This window comes from Sciurus vulgaris, assembly GCF_902686455.1.
Source record: "Sciurus vulgaris genome assembly, chromosome: 6".
Taxonomy (NCBI): Eukaryota; Metazoa; Chordata; class Mammalia; order Rodentia; family Sciuridae; genus Sciurus; species Sciurus vulgaris.
This window is the reverse complement of record NC_136466.1, coordinates 95,558,529-95,579,422: the sequence shown is the minus strand read 5'-3', so window position 1 is coordinate 95,579,422 and position 20,894 is coordinate 95,558,529. Positions and strand designations below refer to the sequence as shown.

Below are 20,894 nucleotides of genomic sequence, written 5' to 3'. Positions count from 1 at the left end.
TACAGGTATCAATGTTGCTAGTTGTTATGCCATTTACTGTGTGTGTGGTGGTGGTGTTGGGGTGGGCTGAGAGGAGGTTAATAGTGAAGAGTGTGTTGCTGCTTTTTATGTAAAACATATGTTTAAGTTTTACAGATTTTACTGCTAATGACTGTTTTCATCCCTCTCTAGGCTTTGAATGATGATATTCCTGAGGAAAAGTCTTTCTATGAGTTTGAGCTCACTGGAGTCAGTGAGGGAGGAGTGCTGAGTGACTCCAGAAGCACGGCCAACATCACTGTGGTGGCCAGTGACTCCCTATGGCCGATTTTCCTTTTCACAGGAGCAGCTTCGAGTGTCAGAAGCAGCACAGGGGGTATGATGTGACATGCTTAAAAATCTTCATATTGTTCTTGTTTTCGATATTGTGACTGCTTTTTAAAATGCATTCCCTTGTTAGCATTCTAAGGTTTTTCACAAACATATTTAATTGCTCCTGACATCATTATTTTAACATACATACTTTATAAATTCATGTTTAACTTCAACATAATCCTGGTAAATAGTCTTTAATTAGAGATAATGTTTTCTGGCAGATTAGACATCCAAATCAAATGAGAAAATGCTTTTTGCGTAGGTTAATGTCACAGTCATCCGTTCAGGTGGATATTTTGGCCTGGTGAAACTCTGGTACCAGACTGTGAGCGGGACTGCAGATGCTGGCTCGGATTTTATTTCTGCATCAGGAGAACTTCTCTTTGAAGCCGGAGAGATGGTCAAGAGTCTGCATGTTGAAATCCTTGATGACGACTATCCTGAAGGCCCTGAGGAATTTTCTGTAGCAATTCTAAAGGTGGAACTCCAGGAAAGGTAAAGGAGAAAAGGAAATGAAAAAAAAAGGAGAGAGGGAGAGAGGATGAATAAAAGCTACAAGTGTAGATACTAACATTGGGGTGTACAACTGCTCTTTTCTTGCTTTTTTTTTCAGACTTGTGTGACATTCAAACAGGTCATAGAAGGGAAATTATAAAAAAGACTAGGTGTTAATTTTTGCACTTTTCTGAGTTTTAATTTTTCCCTTGAATGTGCAAAGTATGTGGTTCTGGTCTGTGGATTCATTCAGAGCAAGCAGGGAACAAGCATGATACGGTGTCTAGGAATTTGGTGAGGAAAGAACCTAACTGTTCTCTAGGTCACGGGCCTTTTGGTGTGGCAGAATTTGCTCCCTACTGTTTCTGTACCTGTGAAAGGACTGGAGGGAGGGACGTCTTTCACTGTGTATCTGAAAGCTATATTGTATTGTCTTCTTATGGGTGAAAGAGGTAGATGCTGCCCAACACCAGTTTTAAAGTGCAGAAATTTTTTAGTCAAAGATGGTTGGCCGTTAATGTGCACTATGTTTTTAGTGAAGATGAAAAGATAACCATCATGAGTCTTTTCATTCCCTGATTTTGCGGATCTGACTCAATTGACAGACAGAAAACACCCTTAGCATGTACTCAGAACCCATGATTGAGCAGCTCACAGGTCCAAAACAGCCTTGCAAACTCCTCTCCTCTGGCGCAGCTTACACAGGGTCCAGAAAGGGATCCTTCCACTAGAATAACGTTTGTGCGTACGGAAGTCTGAAACAAAATTTTCTTGCACTTGAAAATAGTTTTCCTTTTGTTACCTAATATCATGCTTCATAAACTTTTTAAACTAAAATATTCCTCTTAGTGACTTAGGTAGAGGATACATCATCCCAGCTGGGGGAAATATAGTTTTGTGTTTACTTATACTTCAAATCTTTAGTTTCCTAGAAATGATTTATTGTCTGGCAGTGGGAATGAATTTCTACACATATTAAATGTGTTAAAAGTAAAACTGGTCACAACTTGGATTAAATAAGTGCATTTTGGAAGAAATAGCTAATTAAATATGAGATCATATTTGTGTTATTGAATATAACTAGGACTCAAAGATTTTTCCCTTTTTGACTGTCCTTTAAAAAAAGTAGTTCCTACTTAAGTTTAATTCTGGGAAAGAAGTTTTTCCTTCCAGATGAATTTCTAGACTTCCTTTGATCTGAAAAAGAAAGTAGTTAGCACAGTGTTTCCCCCCTTTTGCCTGCTTGCTAGAATTGTTACTACTTTGATATTAGTTTATGGTAATCAGTGAACTGATTACCATACTGGTAATGGTTTATCATTTAATATTTTAATCCTCAGATTTACAGTTTTGCCCAACACAAAATATTTACTTACCACTTTTAACCTTTCAGTATAAAATAGGGTATAAATACAAAAAGTAAAATAGTAAGAAGGACTAAAATCATACACTGTCATTGTTTTATCTTTAGAAATTAAAGTGACATAAAGACCTGTAAGTCAAAATTTGTTTGATGAGAATAGCATCTATCTAAAAAAAGATCTTTTGTAGAAATATGTTATTATACAAGTAAACTACCCTCAATATAGAGGAATTATAGTTTCATTAAAATATTTTCTTAAATATTGATGGTTTAACTTGAAATTTACTGGCAAAATAAGCATTGTGTCTTTAAAGTAAACCTCTTACTCAAGCAATGTAAATCTCACACCTAGCTGATTTACTTTCTGAGTGCCCTAGGCACATTACTGTAACATGTGCTCAGAGGCTATCTCCAGATGTTTGTTTTATTACAGCTGCTTCCAAATTTCCTAATAGTTTTACTATGTTCACATTGCCCAAGTTTAGTGATTTTATATTAGTTTTGGTTTCATGTAAGTACCAATAATTGGGAGCAGCACAGAAGTCTTGTTCAAAACATTATTTTGAAAGTAAAGAGCACCTTAGTGTTGAAGATCCTTTAAAGCATTACAATACTTAATAATACTAAGTAACAGGAGCTGAAAGATTCTACAGGATCTTTCAATTCATGCTAAGCAATTATATATTTATTATTTATTTTTTGTGTTTTAAAATATTATTTCTTATGACTTTCTAAGAGGATATGATTTTACCATCAAAGAAAATGGACTTCAGATAGATCAACCTCCTGAAGTAGGAAACACTTCTGTTGTTCGAATCATAATAATGAAAAATGATAATGCAGAGGGTATCATCGAATTTGACCCAAAGTATACTACTTTCAAAGGTAGGTCCAGGTGGTTTACTTGTAAGTTTTCCACCATCTTCTGAATTACAAAGTACCTGAACATGACATTCAGTTTGAATCTGTGTATGTAAAATTTTCTTGGTTTGGTGTGTATGTGTGTCTGTGCACACACATATAATTTGTATTTTTATATTTGCTCATTTTGGAAAATATGTTTTCAATTATCATTATTGAGCCTTGAACCATTCTGTATATGGCAAAGCCAAATGGTTAAAAACAAGTAAATCTAGAAAAAATTATGCTTAACCTTAGGATATTAAAATGTTTCTGTTTTAAATATTTTAATGAAAAGCTCTCTAACATTTAATATTTAATTACCTATGTGATGAGAAATGATTGAATATTCACTTTTTAGTGAACAATCATAGAATGAAATGACTTTGTAACTGATCCAGACATAGGTAGTAGTATCTGGATCTTGATCCTGCTTTCTGGAAACAGTTCCTAATATCAGCTTCCTTCTGTAGAAGTTCCTTTCTGTAGAAGCAGAGTACAGAGAATATAGCTATATCCCATTCCAGGAAAAAAGAGACAGATCCCTTTCTAGGAAATGATTTTATTCAAAGGTGAATAAAGGGAAGAGAAAGAAAATGGGAATAAAAAGACAGTGGAATGAATCAGACATAACTTTCCTATGTTCATATATGAATACATGACCAGTGTAACTCCACATCACAAGAATGGGATCCTAATTAGAATAAGTCATACTCCATGTATGTATAATATGTCAAAATATACTCTACTGTCATGTATACCTAAAAAGAACAAATAAAAAATGCTTTGTAATCTAAAAACTTGTTAACTTATTTGTGCAATTAATTTATTGACTCCATTGCTTCTATCAAAATTCTTTGATTACCTGGACTTTTTAAAGTTCATCAAAAAAAATCACTGGAGAAATTGGTTTATAATGACTTTTATGGGTAAATCATGAAAGACATTGCTATTTTTTGTGAACTTCAGTTTATAGCTAATAAAAGTCATGTTGAATCTTTGCATAAAAAGTTGTTTGTGCTGGTGATATACCTAGTTGGTGGAGTGCTTGCCTCACATGCACAAACCCTGGGTTCAATCCTCAGCACTACCAAATTAAAAAAAAAAAAAAAAAAAAAAAGAAGAAGAAGAAGAAAGAAATAGGAATTTGACTATCTGTTCCCTGACTTCTGATTCACTCTCTTTGGGGAATCTTGGGTAGTACCTATTTATATATAGTTTTTATGTAAGTACAGTCTTATTTAACCATAGGTAAGTGAATTCAATTAACTGATATTTTAATATGCCAAGATTAGTACAGCTCAAGAAGAAATAAAGATTTTTAAATTAATTTTTAAATTGAAATCAAGCATCGAGGATGCAGTTTCATAGTCACAGTATTTTTTAAAGGACCTGAAAATATAACAGAATTTTTATATGTTGACTTTTGAAGTATTCATATAAATAGCATATATTTCATCTATTTATAGTATTCTTATTTCAACTAAATATATGGAATCAATTCAGGATGGTTTCCTTTGAGTACATATTTGAAGCATTTCTCAAGTCCAGCTAATGTTGTCTTATCAGCCAAGTCCTATATTTGTATGTAACAAAAATGAAAGAATGCCTGTGCTAGTGATCAAATAGGTTGTTTTGATTCTAACCTTTACTGCTCACTATAACTTTCAACACCTAATGAACTACATTATTCCTAAAATGAGTTATGAAATTATCACTAATCATTTTAAAATTATAAAAGATTACAAAAAAAAAGTATGCCTTGTTACATCATGTTTTAGTTGCCTAGTTTAATTATTCTAGAATTGTATAAAAGTTGGTTGCTTTGTCCAGTGTACCAATTAATTCCCAGTTCCCTTTACAGTGGAGGAGGATGTCAGGGCAATTGCAATCCCGGTGGTGAGACTACACGGAACTTATGGCCTTGTGACGGCGGATTTCGTCTCTCAGAGCTCCTCTGCTCTTCCTGGAGGTGTCAGTTATATGCTGCATGGGAGTTCAGTCACCTTTCAGCATGGACAGAACTTAAGTTTTATAAATGTCTCCATCATTGATGGCAGTGAAAGGTTGGTAATCCAGGAAATAGGGTGGACCCACATAAAACGTGATATTGTGGTCTGACTTTAACATGTGTTTTGCACCCCTAATACATGTGCCCATTGAGAAATAGAAGATGAAAGACTTTGGGGGATACTGGGGATAGGGAGGGCCTGGAAGACCACGGTGATTGTGTATGTCATTTCCTTTCAAATAGAAGAAATAATTTTGATTCCTCTAGACTTAAAAAGTCTAATCAGAACGTGGAAACATCCTTCGTTTCACTACCTTAAGCCGTAAGCCACTGAAAAGAGGGGAGGAAAGTCTAATAACTGTCCTAGGTTATATAATATTGATGTTGATCATTCATGCTTTCAGCTAAGCACCCTCTTCTTCCATTTGGTGTGTGACTACTGTGCCTTGAATATGTATGATCAATTTGGAAAATGACTAGTTATTTGGATTTTACAAGCATTTTAATATGTTTAGACTCAGAATTGCTCCTTCTTGCTACGCAGTGAATTTGAGGAGCCTTTTGAAATTCTTCTCACTGGAGCTACTGGTGGAGCGATCCTTGGGCGCCACCTAGTGAGCAGAATCACCATCGCCAAGAGTGACTCTCCATTTGGCACTATAAGATTTCTCAATCAAAGCAAAATTTCTGTTCCTAACCCTAACTCCACAATGATTTTATCCTTGGTCCTAGAGCGAACTGGAAAACTCTTGGGAGAGATTCAGGTACAGTTATTTTTCCTTTGGTTTTAAAATAATTTTTGATAGACTGTGTATGATTTTGGATTTTCTTATTCTCCAAATATATTTGTTTATTCACAATAAATAGTATTTATTAGTTACCTTGTATGTGTAAAATGGCTTCTGGATAAGATGAAGCACATAAAAGTGTATGGGGCATACATCTTTCCTTTGGGAGCTATTGAAAACAAGTTAAAAATTAAGTGAATGATTCTGGTTAAATTAATCATTTCGACAAGTATTTACTGAGAGATTCATATGTGCTGATCTTAAGAATATATTAGTGAATTATACAGATCTTTTATCTGCTCTTACAGAGTATTTACCCTAGAAAACAGAGTTAAACAGTAATGGAAGTAGTAAAAACACATTATCTGATAACTATAAAAGCTCTGCTTGTAAAATTGGGAGACACGATTGTGAGTGACCTGCTGGCTAATTTTCTTTTTTGTGTGGCACTGGAGGTTGAGCCCAGGGTACTGTATCGCTGAGCTATACCCCAGCCCTTTATTACTTTTCATTTTGAGATAGATCTTGCTAAATTGCCCAGGCTGGCCTTGAACTCTCAAATACTCCTGCCTCAGCGTCCCAAGTAGCTGGGATCACAGGCCTGCACCACCACACCTGGCTACTTTCAATTGAGTGGTGAGGGAGTGATATTAAAGCTGAAGGCTGAGTGATGAGAAACAGGTAGACATATAATTGTTAGAGGGTTGAGCATGTGGGAGTAATAGGTCCTAACAGAGATGCAAGCCTGACATGTTTGAGGTAGGAGAGGCCCTGTGGTCAGGGCTTGCTAGTGATGGGACCACAGTACAAGACTAACCAGAGGGCTCAATAGGCCCTTGATCACATAGAACCTCCTTTGCCAGGTTAAAGAGCAATTCTAGGTGAAAACAGGATGCTATTACAGAGTCTTAAGAAGGGGAATAATGTCAGCTGATTGTCATTGAAAGCATCTCACCATGACCACTGTTAGGAAAGTGGTTTGCTAAGAAGCTGTTGGAGCAGTGTAGAAGCCGGAAGGATTAGGTTAGGAGGCTCTTGCCCTCTGCAGAAATGGTGGGGGGATAATATGATCAGTGAATAGATATTCAGTGTATATTGAAGGAAAATTCATTGGGTTAAAGGTGGAGGCTGTGGGAAACAGATTAATCAAAGATAACTTCTAGAATTTTAGTTTGAACAACTGGATAAACAGTACTGTTTTCTGATAGTCATAAGTTTGGTGGGGTGGGGGATCAGGAGTTCTGTTTTGCCATGTTATTTTGGGATCATATCCGACATGCGAGTGGAGGAGTCAGTAGGCGGGGCAGTGTGTGGTCAGGGCTGCGGCACAGATGGGGAAGTGTTGACAGAATCATTGGAAACATTGAGACCGAGGAGTGCACAATCTGACAAAAGTTTTGTAGGAAAAATGTTTAAGCTAGCATACCCTTTTATTTTTATAGTACTTTACATGTGTTATCTAATAGATTTCCAGAGAGACTTTGTATACTGTATTAGAAGGAACTGTAGGCTCCAGGATATGACAACTTGACTATATGATTTATTAGCTTAGGTTTTAGAAATGGTTTAGTTTTTCTTTTTCCTACCATTCTTATTTTTAATATGAAAGCTATTTGTATAATCACATAATGTTGCTAAACTTTTAAGTTGCACCCATATTGAAAGAAAGTCAAACTTTTTGATATTCTTACTACACAGTAATAATGGCAAGTAAATAAAATTTTTCTAAAATTTTAGATTTCATTTACTGAAGGCCAGGCCCTGTCCACAATTACTCTAACTGTTATTGCTGATGATATACCAGAGTTGTCAGAGGTTGTGATCATAACACTAACTCGAATTGCCACAGAAGGGATTGAGGACCCATCAAAAGGTGCTACTATTGATCAGAAAAGAAACAAGTCCATGATAACTACTCTGCCCAGTGATTCTCCCTATGGCTTGGTGGGCTGGCACCTTGAGTCTCTCTTCACCAGAGTAGCAGAACCTAAAGGTAAATTCTGTTAAATATTTTTCAGCTTTGGTAAGAAGTGTCACTGGAGAATTTAATTTTGATGCTTACAAGAAATACAAATTTCTCTTTTCATATGACTTTTTCAATTTGACAGGTCATAGCCATTTTGTTTATTAAATTTTATGATCATGTAACCACTTAGCAATAAGGTTTTTTTCAATTTTTAAAAAATATTTATTTTTACTGTTGATGGACTTTTATTTTATTCATTTATTTATATGTGGTGCTAAGAATCGAACCCAGTGCTTCACATGCTAGGGAAGTGCTTCACCACTAAGCCACAACCCCAGCTTGGTACTTTCAAATTTTAAAGATATACTATCGTAGTAAAAATGTTACTATTTTAGTTAAATCATTGCAATACAGTTAAATGGTTTTTATTTTACTTTTCTTCATTGTTTGTTTACCTGTTGTTATTCCTCACTCAGATTTCTCTATACATTTTCAGTTGTTGTATGGCACAGTAACAACATAGTGAGAAGCACATGGTATCGATGTATAAGTTGCTTAACCCAAAACATTAGTGAGAATAATTTTATCCTATGAAGTGTACATTGGCCAGTCCCTGTTTTTTCTTTCTTTCTTTTTTTTTTTTTTTTTAAGTGGTCAGTGGATCTTTTTTTATTTATTTATTTTGCTGAGGATCAAACTGAGGGCCTCACACATGCCAGACAAGTGCTCTAACACTGAGCCCCATCTCCAGCACCCCGTTTTTTTTCCTTGACTGCTGAAATCTTTACCTAAATAACTATTTGTATCGTTGGGTAAATATAATTTTGTGAATGAAGATCATTTGATGTATTAAATAAAGGGTTAATATTATATTTATATTTAAATATAAAGGGTTAAATTTAATATTAATATATTAAATAAAGGGTTAATATAATATATCACAGTATATTTAGAATATACCATGAGATGGTTCTAATGTTTTCAGATAACTATGGATATCCAACTTTCAAAATCTTTCATTTGAAGAGTTGGTGGTAAAAAAAATGAAATGACACATAGTATTTCTTGGGCCTTTATATTTCCGTGCATACAGGAACTGAAACAATAGACTTATGATAAAATGAGCCATTTTTTAAAAATTAATAAACATTTCTGAAATACCTAGTAGCCAGGAATCTCACTGTGTATTCTGGAAAGAAAGACACAGTTATTAGTCATGAGAAATTCATGGACGTGCAGTGAAGACAGACAGGCATTTTTACTTCATTTTATATAAAATTAATTTAAAAATATCTAAGAAATGAAATAAAAAGTAGGTGCTGTGAAATACTTCGAACCTTGAGATAGACACCTCATCTTTTGAGCAAAATCACTCTTCATCTAATGATTATTCATTAAATGATGACTTCGTGTATTTCACTATTCATTTTGAAGAATCTATTAAACACTTTTGTAATTATTACCTATGTTCAACTTTGCATATGCACTTCCCTAAGACTTTCAGCAATTTCAGTATGACATGTCTAACACCTGAGGCTACATGTGGAATCAGAGCTGAGGGATTAGACAGAATGCTAGGAATGAATGGTGATTTTCAGCACAACTTTGGGGACAATGGAGACAAAGCACAGAATACTTACATACATACATTATTGGGAGTATGTACTGTATTTGTTTTATCTCTCTTACTTAACTGTCTGAAAGGGTAGTGCAGAACATTCCACCGAGAGTGCTTGAAACAGCCTTGACAGCAAACAGAAAAGCGTATTGACTAGAGGCATGTTTCTCTCACAGAGAATATCACCATTCTGCAGTTGCATATTGTTCGAGATAAAGGGCTCTTTGGAGACATTGCCATTCACTTGAAGGCAAAACCCAATTTCTTACTTCACATGAATAATCAGGCTATTGAGAATGAAGATTATGTGTTGCAAGAAACAACAATAATAATGAAAGAAAACATAAAAGAAACTCATGTGAAAGTTGCCATTTTGCCAGTAAGTATGGATTGCAATAACTATGATGTAAAGAAAATGCTTTTAAATGTAAGATTTTGATGTTCTTACAGGTAAAATGTTTCTTTAAAATGATGCTTTTAACAAAGAAAATGTGAATAATTTTCCCACCCAAATAAATATTTAATATGAATAAATAAATATTTTACAATTTTTTGCAAAATGACAAACATTTTTTTATATTAAATTTTTTTTAGTTATAGAAGGACACAATAACTTTATTTTATTTATTTTTACATGGTGCTGAGGATTGAACCCAGTGCCTCACACTTGCTAGGCAAGCACTCTACCACTGAGCCACAACCCCAGCTCTATATTAATTTTTGAATGGGAATAATTTGAATGAACTTTGAAGCACTGAATTTGGATTGATTATTTGTCTGATTATCTCTACTATTATGTTGGTTGGTTAGTTGTTTTAAACTTATATCAGAAAAATGAAACACCCATATCAATTTAGTTATTTTTATTGTTGGTTTGATAGGGAAATAATTTCATTTCAGTATACAATTACTTGAATCATGATTAATATTCAAATGCTTTAGATCTAGTTTTTGCTATCTATCTGTATATTGAAAGAGAAAAAGAGAGACTATGTGGATATATCTGTAGTGATGCACAAAAAAAATGAAAGTGATAATAGTTGTATTAATGTTATTAATAGCATTATATGATAATTATTGGGGCTGGAGATGTAGCTCAGTGACAGGGCACTGGCCTCGCATGTAGCAAGGTTTGATTTCTAGCACTGTGCACTTAAATCAAGTAAGTATTAATATAATACATATAATATTAATAGCACTATATGTTGACTATTAAATGTAATATTATTAAGTAAATGTTGTAGTAACATTAGTTTTCCTGCTAGTGGTGAGTTCTAGAGAGGACAATCTGGGAAAGATACAGGGATGGAATAGGAAAGAGATTTCCTTTCCTTTTCTACTTGTTATCTTTTTGTGTTTGAAATTTATTCCATATTCAAAAATAAAAAAAACATTTAAGAATGAATTAAATATAGTATTGCATCTAGATTTACAAATCTAGAACTTTCACTTTAAAGCATAAATAAAATTTACCAATCTCTCCTAAATTTCTTTTGGGAAATTATATATGTAAGACATATTCAATAGGATATGATCAAAACTGGGATAGGCCTGACACAAGGTGCATGCCTATAATCCTAGCATCTTGGGAGGCTGAAGCAGGAGGATAGCAAGTTCAAAGCCAGACTCAGCAATTTAACAAGGCCCTAGGCAACTTATCGAGACCCCGTCTCAAAAAATAAGAAAAAGGGTTGGGGATGTGACTCAGTGGTAAGTGGTAAGTGCCCCTGGGTTCAATCCCTGGTACCCTCCCTCCCTCCCTACATTAAATTTGTGGGATAGGTTTTTTAAAACTTATTTTATTGGCTAATGAGAATGAGAATTCCTTTGAAACGTCTCCTTTAATCCTGAACATTCTAGGGATCCTGAATTCATCAGTGAGAATGTATGCAGTATTAATAGGAATCTTTTTATGGTGATAAAGCTGCCCATTCATGTAGAGGAAGCTGTTTGTTCCCTACTGAAAAATGTCAATTTTCCAATGCACATTAAATATTTTTCTTTCAAAACCAGCCAGTAGTGATGGTTCATTCTTGTAGTCCCAGCTACATGGGAGATTGAGGTAGGAAGATTACTTGAACCCAGGAGCTCAAGACTAGCCTACTCCACATATCAAGACCCCATCTCCCAAACAAAACCAAACCAAAACAGCACCATCTCTTTACCCCACCTCCCAGGATGATGCTCCTGAGTTGGAAGAAGGATTTATCATCACTATCACTGAGGTGAACCTGGTGAACTCTGACTTCTCTGCAGAGCAGCCAAGTGTACAGAGGCCGGGAATGGAAATAGCTGAGATAATTATTGAGGAAAGTGATGATCCCAGAGGAATTTTTATATTTCATGTTACTCGAGTGAGTTGAATTTTCATATATTTATAGTAATGTAGAAGCTTGTCTCTGCTGATTTGTCTAGTATTTTTGTATTTTCTACAAAACAATTAGCTTTGCTTATAGGTATTTATAAATAAACAACCAAATTAGTCTTTCAAATGAATTTGTTGTAGGGTCTGGTTATTGATGTATAGTGAGACCACCAGAAACTAAAGTAGGAAAAAAGTTTATTTTGGGAAAAGAGAAAATAAAAAGAAAAAAAAAAAAACAAAAAACCAGACTGACATGTCAGGACCACTGCTCCAAGTAGGGCACTAGTAGTAGGGAGTGACTTCAGCAAACTCATTTTTAAAGTGAAAACCATAAAAAAGTCCTGGCAGACTTACAATAGGGACCTTTTCCCTTTTTTTATTCCAAGGAGTGCAAGCAGTCAGCTCCAGCTTATCTATTTCAGACTGCACCTGGCGGGTTAGCAGGGCCAGCTAGGCGTGGGGAGCCAGACTACCCATATCTGAAACCGGTAGCTTCTGGGGCCTCCGAAGTGATGGGTTGCTTCACAGAAATGGTCACAATGTCCTAACTCATGGCCACATTATTTTATCTCAATTACTGTCCTTGCATTTACCACAGTCAGCACAACTCAATGATTTTATTTGCACCCATTTTGGTTTGGTCAATCTTAACTAGATATATTCGTTTTATATCAGAGGGTCTCTACCTTTTTTTTTTTAATAAGGGGATCTCTACTCTTTCACAAATTCCTAGTTTTCTTTGACCTAACTCAAAGGATTCATAAAGTTTATTTTTCATTAAATTTCAGTGTAAAAGTTCTAAAGACTTGTTATGCATACTTCTATTAACTTCTACTTTGAAGGGTGAAGTATGAGCTATAAGTGAAAACAATGAATTTAGAAAGTAATGACTTAGAATAGTTGTCACTTTTGTCTTATTTTCAACTTGTATTCTTTATTAAGGATGTTGGTGAAGTTATTACTGCCCATGAGGTCCCTCCACCCTTGAACATTCTTCAGGTTCCTGTAGTCCGGCTGGCTGGAAGCTTTGGGACAGTAAATGTTCATTGGAAAGCAATACCAGACAGTGCTGACCTGGAAGACTTTAATCCATCTCATGGGATTCTTGAATTTGCAGATGGGCAAGTATGTTCATCATGAACATATAAGTATTTTTTGGTTCTTCTTCAAGAATTCTATATGTATCCACCAAATGAGCATGCATTGATGATTGCCAATTGTATTATAACTCTAAATGTTGCTGTGGCAAGTCAAGCACAGATATTATTAATTAGTGTGGAAGAGAAAGAAGCAAGAATCTTACCCTTTTCTGAACTTCCCCACCTGATTCCATTTAAAACAAAAATTCTAAAATAGGATAATCATTGACTTAGAAGTGCCTAGCAGTGTATAAAAACCTACATTGATGAATTTGATGATAAAATTGATGAATTTGACTATTATTATGATCACAAATGCTTTTATTCTCTTTATTTCTTAATGTTCATAAATGCATGTTTTTAATTTGAAATTTTCAGTAAAATTTTTGAATATTAAATTAATAACCCAAACTTCCTTTATAATTTGTTAAAACTTGAAAAAGTGAATAACATTCTAGATTTAGGTCTACCAATCTTAAAAATTACAAATTCCTCAAGTGTTGTAAATTTTATAAATTGGGCATTTTGTAATATATGAGAAAGAGATGTCTTTATAACATTTTCCATGAAAAAGTGGAAGTGGCATGTGCACAACCATGAAAATGTTAGTAACTTCAAATAGCAGAACCTATTAAGTAGTCTTATTCTTACCTTGACAAATTTGCATAGTATTCATAAACTTATTGATTGCCCCAAGTGGTCCAGGAAATTCTGTTAAAAGATATGCATGCAAATCTAGATTTTTCTACACATAAAGACCTATTATAGCTAATGTATTTGAAATTGTGGGTTTTTGGACCTCTAATGAAATCACAAGGTGGACCAAGTTCATTTATAAGTTTATAAAACTTTTAACATAAACTCAGAGAAATGAATTAAATCCTGATCATAAAAACCTAAGGAGAACAAATTTGACCTTTCTTCCTGCTTTTGTTTTCCCCTACATTAAAACAAATTTGAAACCAATAGGATTTATCTGAATTGCAGAAGTCAATGATAATTTTTATGGTCTCATTTGATGTCATGTAATATTAATACAAAGCACACTAGGTTTTGTTTGTTGAATGGTTGTTTGATCATTCATAGCACTTACAATTTTTTTCAAGAATAAGGAGTCCTTGTTTTTTATATCTGTAAATATGCTATATTTTATTACATTTATGATTTCTTTTATTTTAAAAATAAGACTTTATAAATTTCTGACTTTCAACTACTATATAGATACATTACTTTAAAAGTATATAAATCTAACAGGCAAAATGGTTGCTTTTTTCTTTTGTGTCGTGTTTCTAAGTTTCTATTAGAATATATATGAGGAAAAATTATCACATTGTTTCCTTCCCTGCCTCTCTCCCTTCTTTTCTCTTTTTTTTCTTCTTCCTCTCTCCCTTCCTTCCTTTCTTTTATAGGTTACTGCAATGATAGAAATCACCATAACTGATGATGCCGAAGTTGAGCTCATGGAGATGTTCAATATCTCCTTAAACCATGTGGTTGGAGGTGGTAGACTTGGAGATAATGTTGTGGTCAGTGTGATTATTCCACCGAATGATTCTCCACTAGGAGTATTTGGATTTGAGGAACAGACTGTAAGTTAATATATTAGGGGAGTGCAAAACTTTCATGTATTTTCAGTAGAAAAGTGTCTGTTATTTTTGTTTTGAAATTCTTTATTACTCGTCACTTACAAATCTCTCTCTTCAATTATCTTTTGAGTTGGCTATTAATTTAGGGGCCAATCTTCCAACATATACATACAACTTGATATAATGTGAGCTCTTAACATCAGTTACAGAGGGGAAGTGATTCCTATTTATTGAGTGTAGTAGACCAGGACGTTCTTTTTGTCCATACCTTTTATTTTTTATCTACCCTGGCCACAAGACAGGCCTGTTGTGGTCTGGATGTGGCATCCCAGGATGGGTTTTGCTGGTCAGAGAAATTTCTCTCAGTTCTGGTACTCTGTCCTGTTTCTTCCCTCTTACTTCTCACTGGCTGTTTTCTTCCAAGATCTGAAAGAAGGAGCCCAGTTATTATTGATTCAACTGCTGAGGGAGGGAAAAATGCTCAACCAATCATAAGAATTAAATATTTGTATAGCCTGGCTTGGCAACTAATATTAAAGTATCACCACATCTTAAAGTACTCTAACTCTTATCACAATTATTATTACATGATCACTGGGTCATAATTCTTATGACTTTATCTTTTAAAGGATGAAATTTCCCAGATGAAATATTCACAAAGATCATTAAACAGTTCCAATATACTTAGCAACTTTTCTGACTACATATGTCATCACTCCCTTTATTTAATCACTCGTATCTGATCATTGTGGATCATTTTCAGTCATAAACCAACTGCTTGAATGCCCCTTGCCTTTACTGTCATGTGGATGAAAGGCTAGATCTACAAATTGCCTCTCAGAGCACGACTTCCCATATGCTCCCGAATTTAAATATAGCCTAACAATTACCTAATGATCTGGTCACTGAAATTTCAATTTCATTAGAAAATGGGAACTATAAGAGGGACAGCACAATTTTGCTGTAGCCCCATGAGACTCTCTTTCTTCCTTTGGAAAAAAATAGCAGAAGTGTTTGCAAGGAATGATGGATTGGCAAATAGTAGCTGTGATTTTCTCTCAGACAGCATTAAAAGTCTGGGAAAAGCAAAACAACTATAAAGAGGAGAGCAGAAGTTTCTATAACATTAGTACCCTGAGAGAGACAGAATTAATATTTAATATTTCGTGTATTTTCAACCACATGATATTTCATTGCATATTTTAATATATATGAATATGTAACTTATTTTTTAATAAAATGCCTCTATTAGCTTAGGAGCTTAGTATTTAGTGTTCAGATCTTCAAGTGGTGAAACCTTAATGTTTTTGCTTTTAACTTCATCATACTTTGGTGCTGGATGTTGGATAATGCATTTATAAGTTTCTCTTCCTGACATGGAAAAAAAGTTATGTTACTATTTATAAGTAATTTTTGTTTACTCATTTTATTTTAACTGCTATCATAAACTTTAGTGCTCTAAACCTAACTTAATCTTATTGTAATAGCCTCAAATTTCCAATTTTTCTTGGGATGTACAAGTGAGATTTAGGTTACTCAGTCATTAGTGTATAATTCCCCATAACTGTTATGTGGAATAAATGAGTTGATATACATAAAGCACTTGTACCTGGGCTTAACATAAATGTTAGTTGCTATTTTTATTGTGTAGAATTAATTTTAGCTTGTTAGCAGACCTCTCCAGCTGCTTTCCTTATATTCTACTTTTCTTAAAGTCCCTGATAACATGGAACTTATCTTTTTACATGTATATAACACATACAATATTTCACACACAGTAAACATACTGTTAGCATTAATTGTGACACAGATTAGGTTGAGAACTGAAGAACATTGAGAAAAGATCAATAGAATTAATGTGCCAAAGTTAATAAGCTGTTGGTAGAACAATGCAGTATATATGCCAAGGTACTGGGAATATCAGAAATCTACAGAAATCCACATGTGAAACCTAAATTAATGTTATATCTGTGGAATCAAAAGCCACACAGGTATACAGCTTATTTATGATGTGTTTATTTCTTTTTTCTTATTAAATATTTCTCTAAATGTCTGAACTACTTTCTAGGCCCCTTTTTTCCAAACATGTGTACATGTCTGGTTGTCAGATTTCTGAGTTTCTGTGGTTCTTTCTTTCTTTTTTTCCAAAAATCTTTGATTTTATTATTACACCTTGTAGTAAAACCTGAAAGTAAACAAATGCAATAAAACCATGTGAAATCTTCCCTCTTAAGGAAGGGGTGCAGAGCAGTGCTAATAAATTAAATGTCAAACTGTAAGCCATAGGCAGAAATTTACTGTCAAAGAGAGGGCAAAGTACACAGCAAGGCCATAAAAACCCGATAACCACATTGGAAAACACTTGACTCTGTTTATGTAATGTTACATATTCCAAAACAGTTCAGTCTTCTGCAAACAACAACCAAGAGAGTAGGTCCTAGGATGTTCCTAGCATTCACACTGGCCAGCTCAGTGCAATATGAGCAGCTACGGGACTGATGGATCCAATCATGAAACAAAGAACAGCTTGTTTATTTTTCTAATTTTATTCTATGCATACTATACACACAACCAGAGAAGGGCAACGGCTGCTCCATTATTATTTCTTTGTTCAGTGATGTTAGCAGCACTATGAATGTTACAAGAAAAAGCCTGTAAGCATCTAATTCAACCGATGAAGAAACTGAAATGTTCTTAAAGAAGAAAAAGTATATGAAGAACTGACAAGTAATGGGAACTCAACAAATATTAGTTAGCTCTAAATCTCTGTTCTTGGTTTGAATGCAGTCTCATGGAAAGCAAGCAAACAAACAAGACTTTGTTTCATGTTGTTTTGATCTGTCTTAAGAATGGAAAGCATTGTGTTACTTGGCATTTACACAGCAGGTGGATATTATGGGTTTGATTCAGACTTCACTGATCAATATATGTAATTCATTTGAACTAGGTATCTTAATAAGGACTTGTGTAAAAAAGTTCTGGTAAATTAATGTATTGAATCTCTTCTCTTTAAATAAAACCTCTTTTACACTTTGACCTACTAAGGTGGTTAAACTCCAGATAATTGAGAGGAAAGCTTAGGTCTGAATTATTGGGGAGCTTGAATGCCTTTACAAAGAACCCTAAATCTCAGTTACTTCCCATGATGTGTTTATTCTTTATAAGAGTCCCAGTATTCCTAGTTGGCTAACTCTTATGGATACCTTTTCTTTAACTGACAACTCAGGTATCAGACTCCTTCCATCTCTCCTCTAGGTCCCAGGCATCCTTTCTATTCACCTGAAAAAAGGGAAAAGAGAGAATATGGAGGATTGTGTGGAAGTTTATGGCCAGAGTGTCAGTTGCACGTAACCCTTGCCTATAATCTACTGAAGGAATTCAGTAGCTCCATCTAATTGCAAGGAAAATAGGAAATCCCATGTTGTTGAGTGTCTAAGAAGGAAAGGAAATGGGGAGTGAAACATTTTTCTCTACCATGATTGTAATGTGCCATGAATGCAATTGTAAATTCACAAACTGCAGTTATCATGAACAGACGATTCTGTTTCTTCTGTTATTATTATTTTTGTCTTACTGGATTTTCTTTCTTTCAGGTAATGATTAATGATTCCCTTTTATTTGATGACCCTAATTCATATGTGACACTGACAGTTGTCCGGTCCCCAGGGGGAAAGGGAGCTGTCCGACTTCTGTGGACTGTAGATGAGAAGGCTAAAGATGATCTCAGTCCTTTAAGTGGAACACTTCATTTTGATGAGGTAAAGGCAGTCTGAGGACTCCTGATATATTTGTCTAATTTGTCATTTCTAATTTGTAGTTTCTCTAATTTCATCTAATTTTTCTTTAGCATAGTATTACTATGAATTTACATGAGAGTATTCAATGCATCTGGAATTTTTTGAAATCCCCTGCACCATGGGGAAAAATTTTCCTCTCTGAGAGAAAAAGAGGGAGAAAACTCTTGATTTCTGCAGTCAGATTGTTTCATTCACTCTGTCTCTATCCCACTACCAAAATGGCCTTATTACAGTTGCTCTCCTGATTGTGGACAAAGTACTGATTATGCAGAACTTCTATAGTGAGGCTAGGTTGATTGTGTATCATAATAATACAATCTCATAGACAGTCTCAGATCAGATAGATAGTCTCAGATCAAGATTTGGAATTTTAACATCCCTGTACACTTTGAGAAAAAGATTGATATTATATTTCGGTTTCTAAAAAAACTGAATCAAGATAATAATTTAAGAATGGGAAGCCCATTATAATCCTTCTGTATGTATCACAGTCCCCCACAACAAAAAATGAAGGTTACAGGTCCTCTGTATTTTACTTTGAGGGAGGACCAGGATCTCTTTGCCCATGCAATTAGTTTCTACAACAACTAGAACCAGAAACCAGGGGTCATGTGTTTTTGTTTTTGTTTTGTAGTCAATTAACATTTCTTCAGAGCTTTTGAAAAAACAGAAAAATAGTATTTTTTTCTTTTAGTTTTCTAATAGGGAATAAGAAATTAATTAGTGATTGCCCTCTGATAGTCTATTTGCCACTTAGATATTACCATTTTTGAGATGTTTGGTTGCTTTAATGGCGTAAAATCTCAGTGTGTTGTTTCAGATATGTCATCCATTTATCAAAATCTAATAAATGGTTACTCAGTAAATATCTAGATTACATATCTTAGCCATGATCTGAAAACTTCTCACCTGGCATGCAAAGAAAATTTAACATTTATAAATCATTCTTTAATTTCTGTGGCTTTGAGCTTTTCCCTGATAATAATGGGCTTAATTTCCTAGTTACCAGGTTCTAACTGCTAGATTTACTTCTCAGGTGATTAGAAAGGGTTTCTGGTTTTGAGCATCTATAAATGGCAGATAATCTGATCTTTCCTCCCAGTGAATAAGGCCATTCCTTTTCAGAGCACAACTTCAAGAGGAATGGATTTATTCCTTGATTTGATTTTGTTTGCAAATTGTTTTGTCACCAGTCTTATACATTTCATGTACACTGTATAGCAGGTCCATTGTTTTTGCATATTCATACCTATGATAGGACATGGGTTCTAATTTGGTTTTGACGACCCTCTCCAGTCTTCTCCTGGTCCTGCTCGTGGCTACTACTGCATAGGTGAATCTCTAATCCCACAAATCATTCTCGCAGCAACATATTGCACACATGACAATTGAGATACTAGTCTACAAGAGCAGCCCTAGTGGCATAACAGTTACTGCATAAACTTCCTGACTGCCTCAAAATGTCAGAGTGACTGTGTGGAGTCACCATTCCCCCACTCATAGAGAAATTCTCATCGTGATCTTTTCAGTCCTTTCTACCAGCAGAGGGAAGTTACTCCTGACTCTTTCTGTCTTCATGAAGGATATCTGAGCTCCATATTGTCACTGAAGTGTGCAAGCCTCTCGGCCTGAGGAGTGGTCCGCAGGTGATATGTCAGTGGGACTTCCCTGGTGAGAAGTCATGGGATGCAGGGCTGGAGGTTTTGCAGGGAGTGCTCCTCGGATCAACATCTGTTCAAGGAGAAGAAGCAGTGTTGTGCAGTGTTGAAGGCACGCTATGATGCAGTTCTTGAATGGACACTACCACACTCTCCGGCTTGTCTTCTAGAGGAACTGACAATTTCCGAAGTTGTCCTGAGTTGTAGGAAGTTGTGTTTCATAATCTTGTGTTGTGTAGTCACCATGAGCAAACTATGCCAGAAAGAAGAATCCAACCTGCAGGAGAAGCATTTCTGCACATGAGGTCATTTCCAAAGGAGCCTCACAGAGAAGAACTGTCTGCTTTGAAATACTCCCAGCAGAAGGGGTAATTAGTCTGTCTTGAAGGGATAAGATCTCATTGGATATCAGAGAATCTACCAAGGAGATTGGGGGTGGGGCCATGCTCAAGAGAAGCTTGCACTGAGAATCTCTCCTACTTTTCCCCTCGGTCTTTATGAATAAGTGTTATTTTTCTCCTACCAGTTTTGATCTTTGCCTTTCTATCCATTCCTGCTTCCCTTTCTCCCTCTTCCACATTAATCCCTAGAGTACTCTTAGTTCTTCCCTCTCTTTTATTTCCCTTTAGCTTCAATAATTTCCTAGAAACTTTGCTTTCAGTGTAGCCTGGAAGAAGTAAAATGGTCCCTAGAGACAGAACAAAGGAAAGGAACACACCAGAGAAACTAATTTAATGCTCTGATATTTGACACATATCATTTTTTTAAGGTTAAATATTTCTTTTTTTAATTTATTTTTATTGTAAACAAATAAGATACATCTTGTTTCTCTGTACATGAAGTAGAGGCATACC

At 34.9% G+C, this 20,894-nt stretch overlaps 2 protein-coding genes across 2 annotated transcripts in view; both read left to right on the top strand.

The window, feature by feature from the left end:
- The window catches only part of ADGRV1 (adhesion G protein-coupled receptor V1), a gene marked incomplete at its 5' end in the record, with an annotated part of 585,014 nt that overhangs the window by 196,579 nt on the left and 367,541 nt on the right, over positions 1–20,894 (top strand). The window contains 6 exon segments of the mRNA XM_079143469.1: positions 7,649–7,904; positions 9,672–9,874; positions 11,673–11,849; positions 12,803–12,985; positions 14,409–14,588; positions 18,179–18,343. Of these exon segments, the coding sequence (XP_078999595.1) occupies positions 7,649–7,904; positions 9,672–9,874; positions 11,673–11,849; positions 12,803–12,985; positions 14,409–14,588; positions 18,179–18,343 (1,164 nt within the window).
- Positions 547–7,434, top strand: LOC306663452 (adhesion G-protein coupled receptor V1-like; the record flags this gene model as incomplete). The annotated part of the gene is made up of 5 exons (XM_079143793.1): positions 547–849; positions 2,949–3,097; positions 4,977–5,178; positions 5,668–5,887; positions 7,378–7,434. Exons 1-5 carry the CDS (start codon positions 752–754, stop codon positions 7,432–7,434), a joined length of 726 nt encoding a protein of 241 aa, XP_078999919.1. The 5' UTR covers positions 547–751.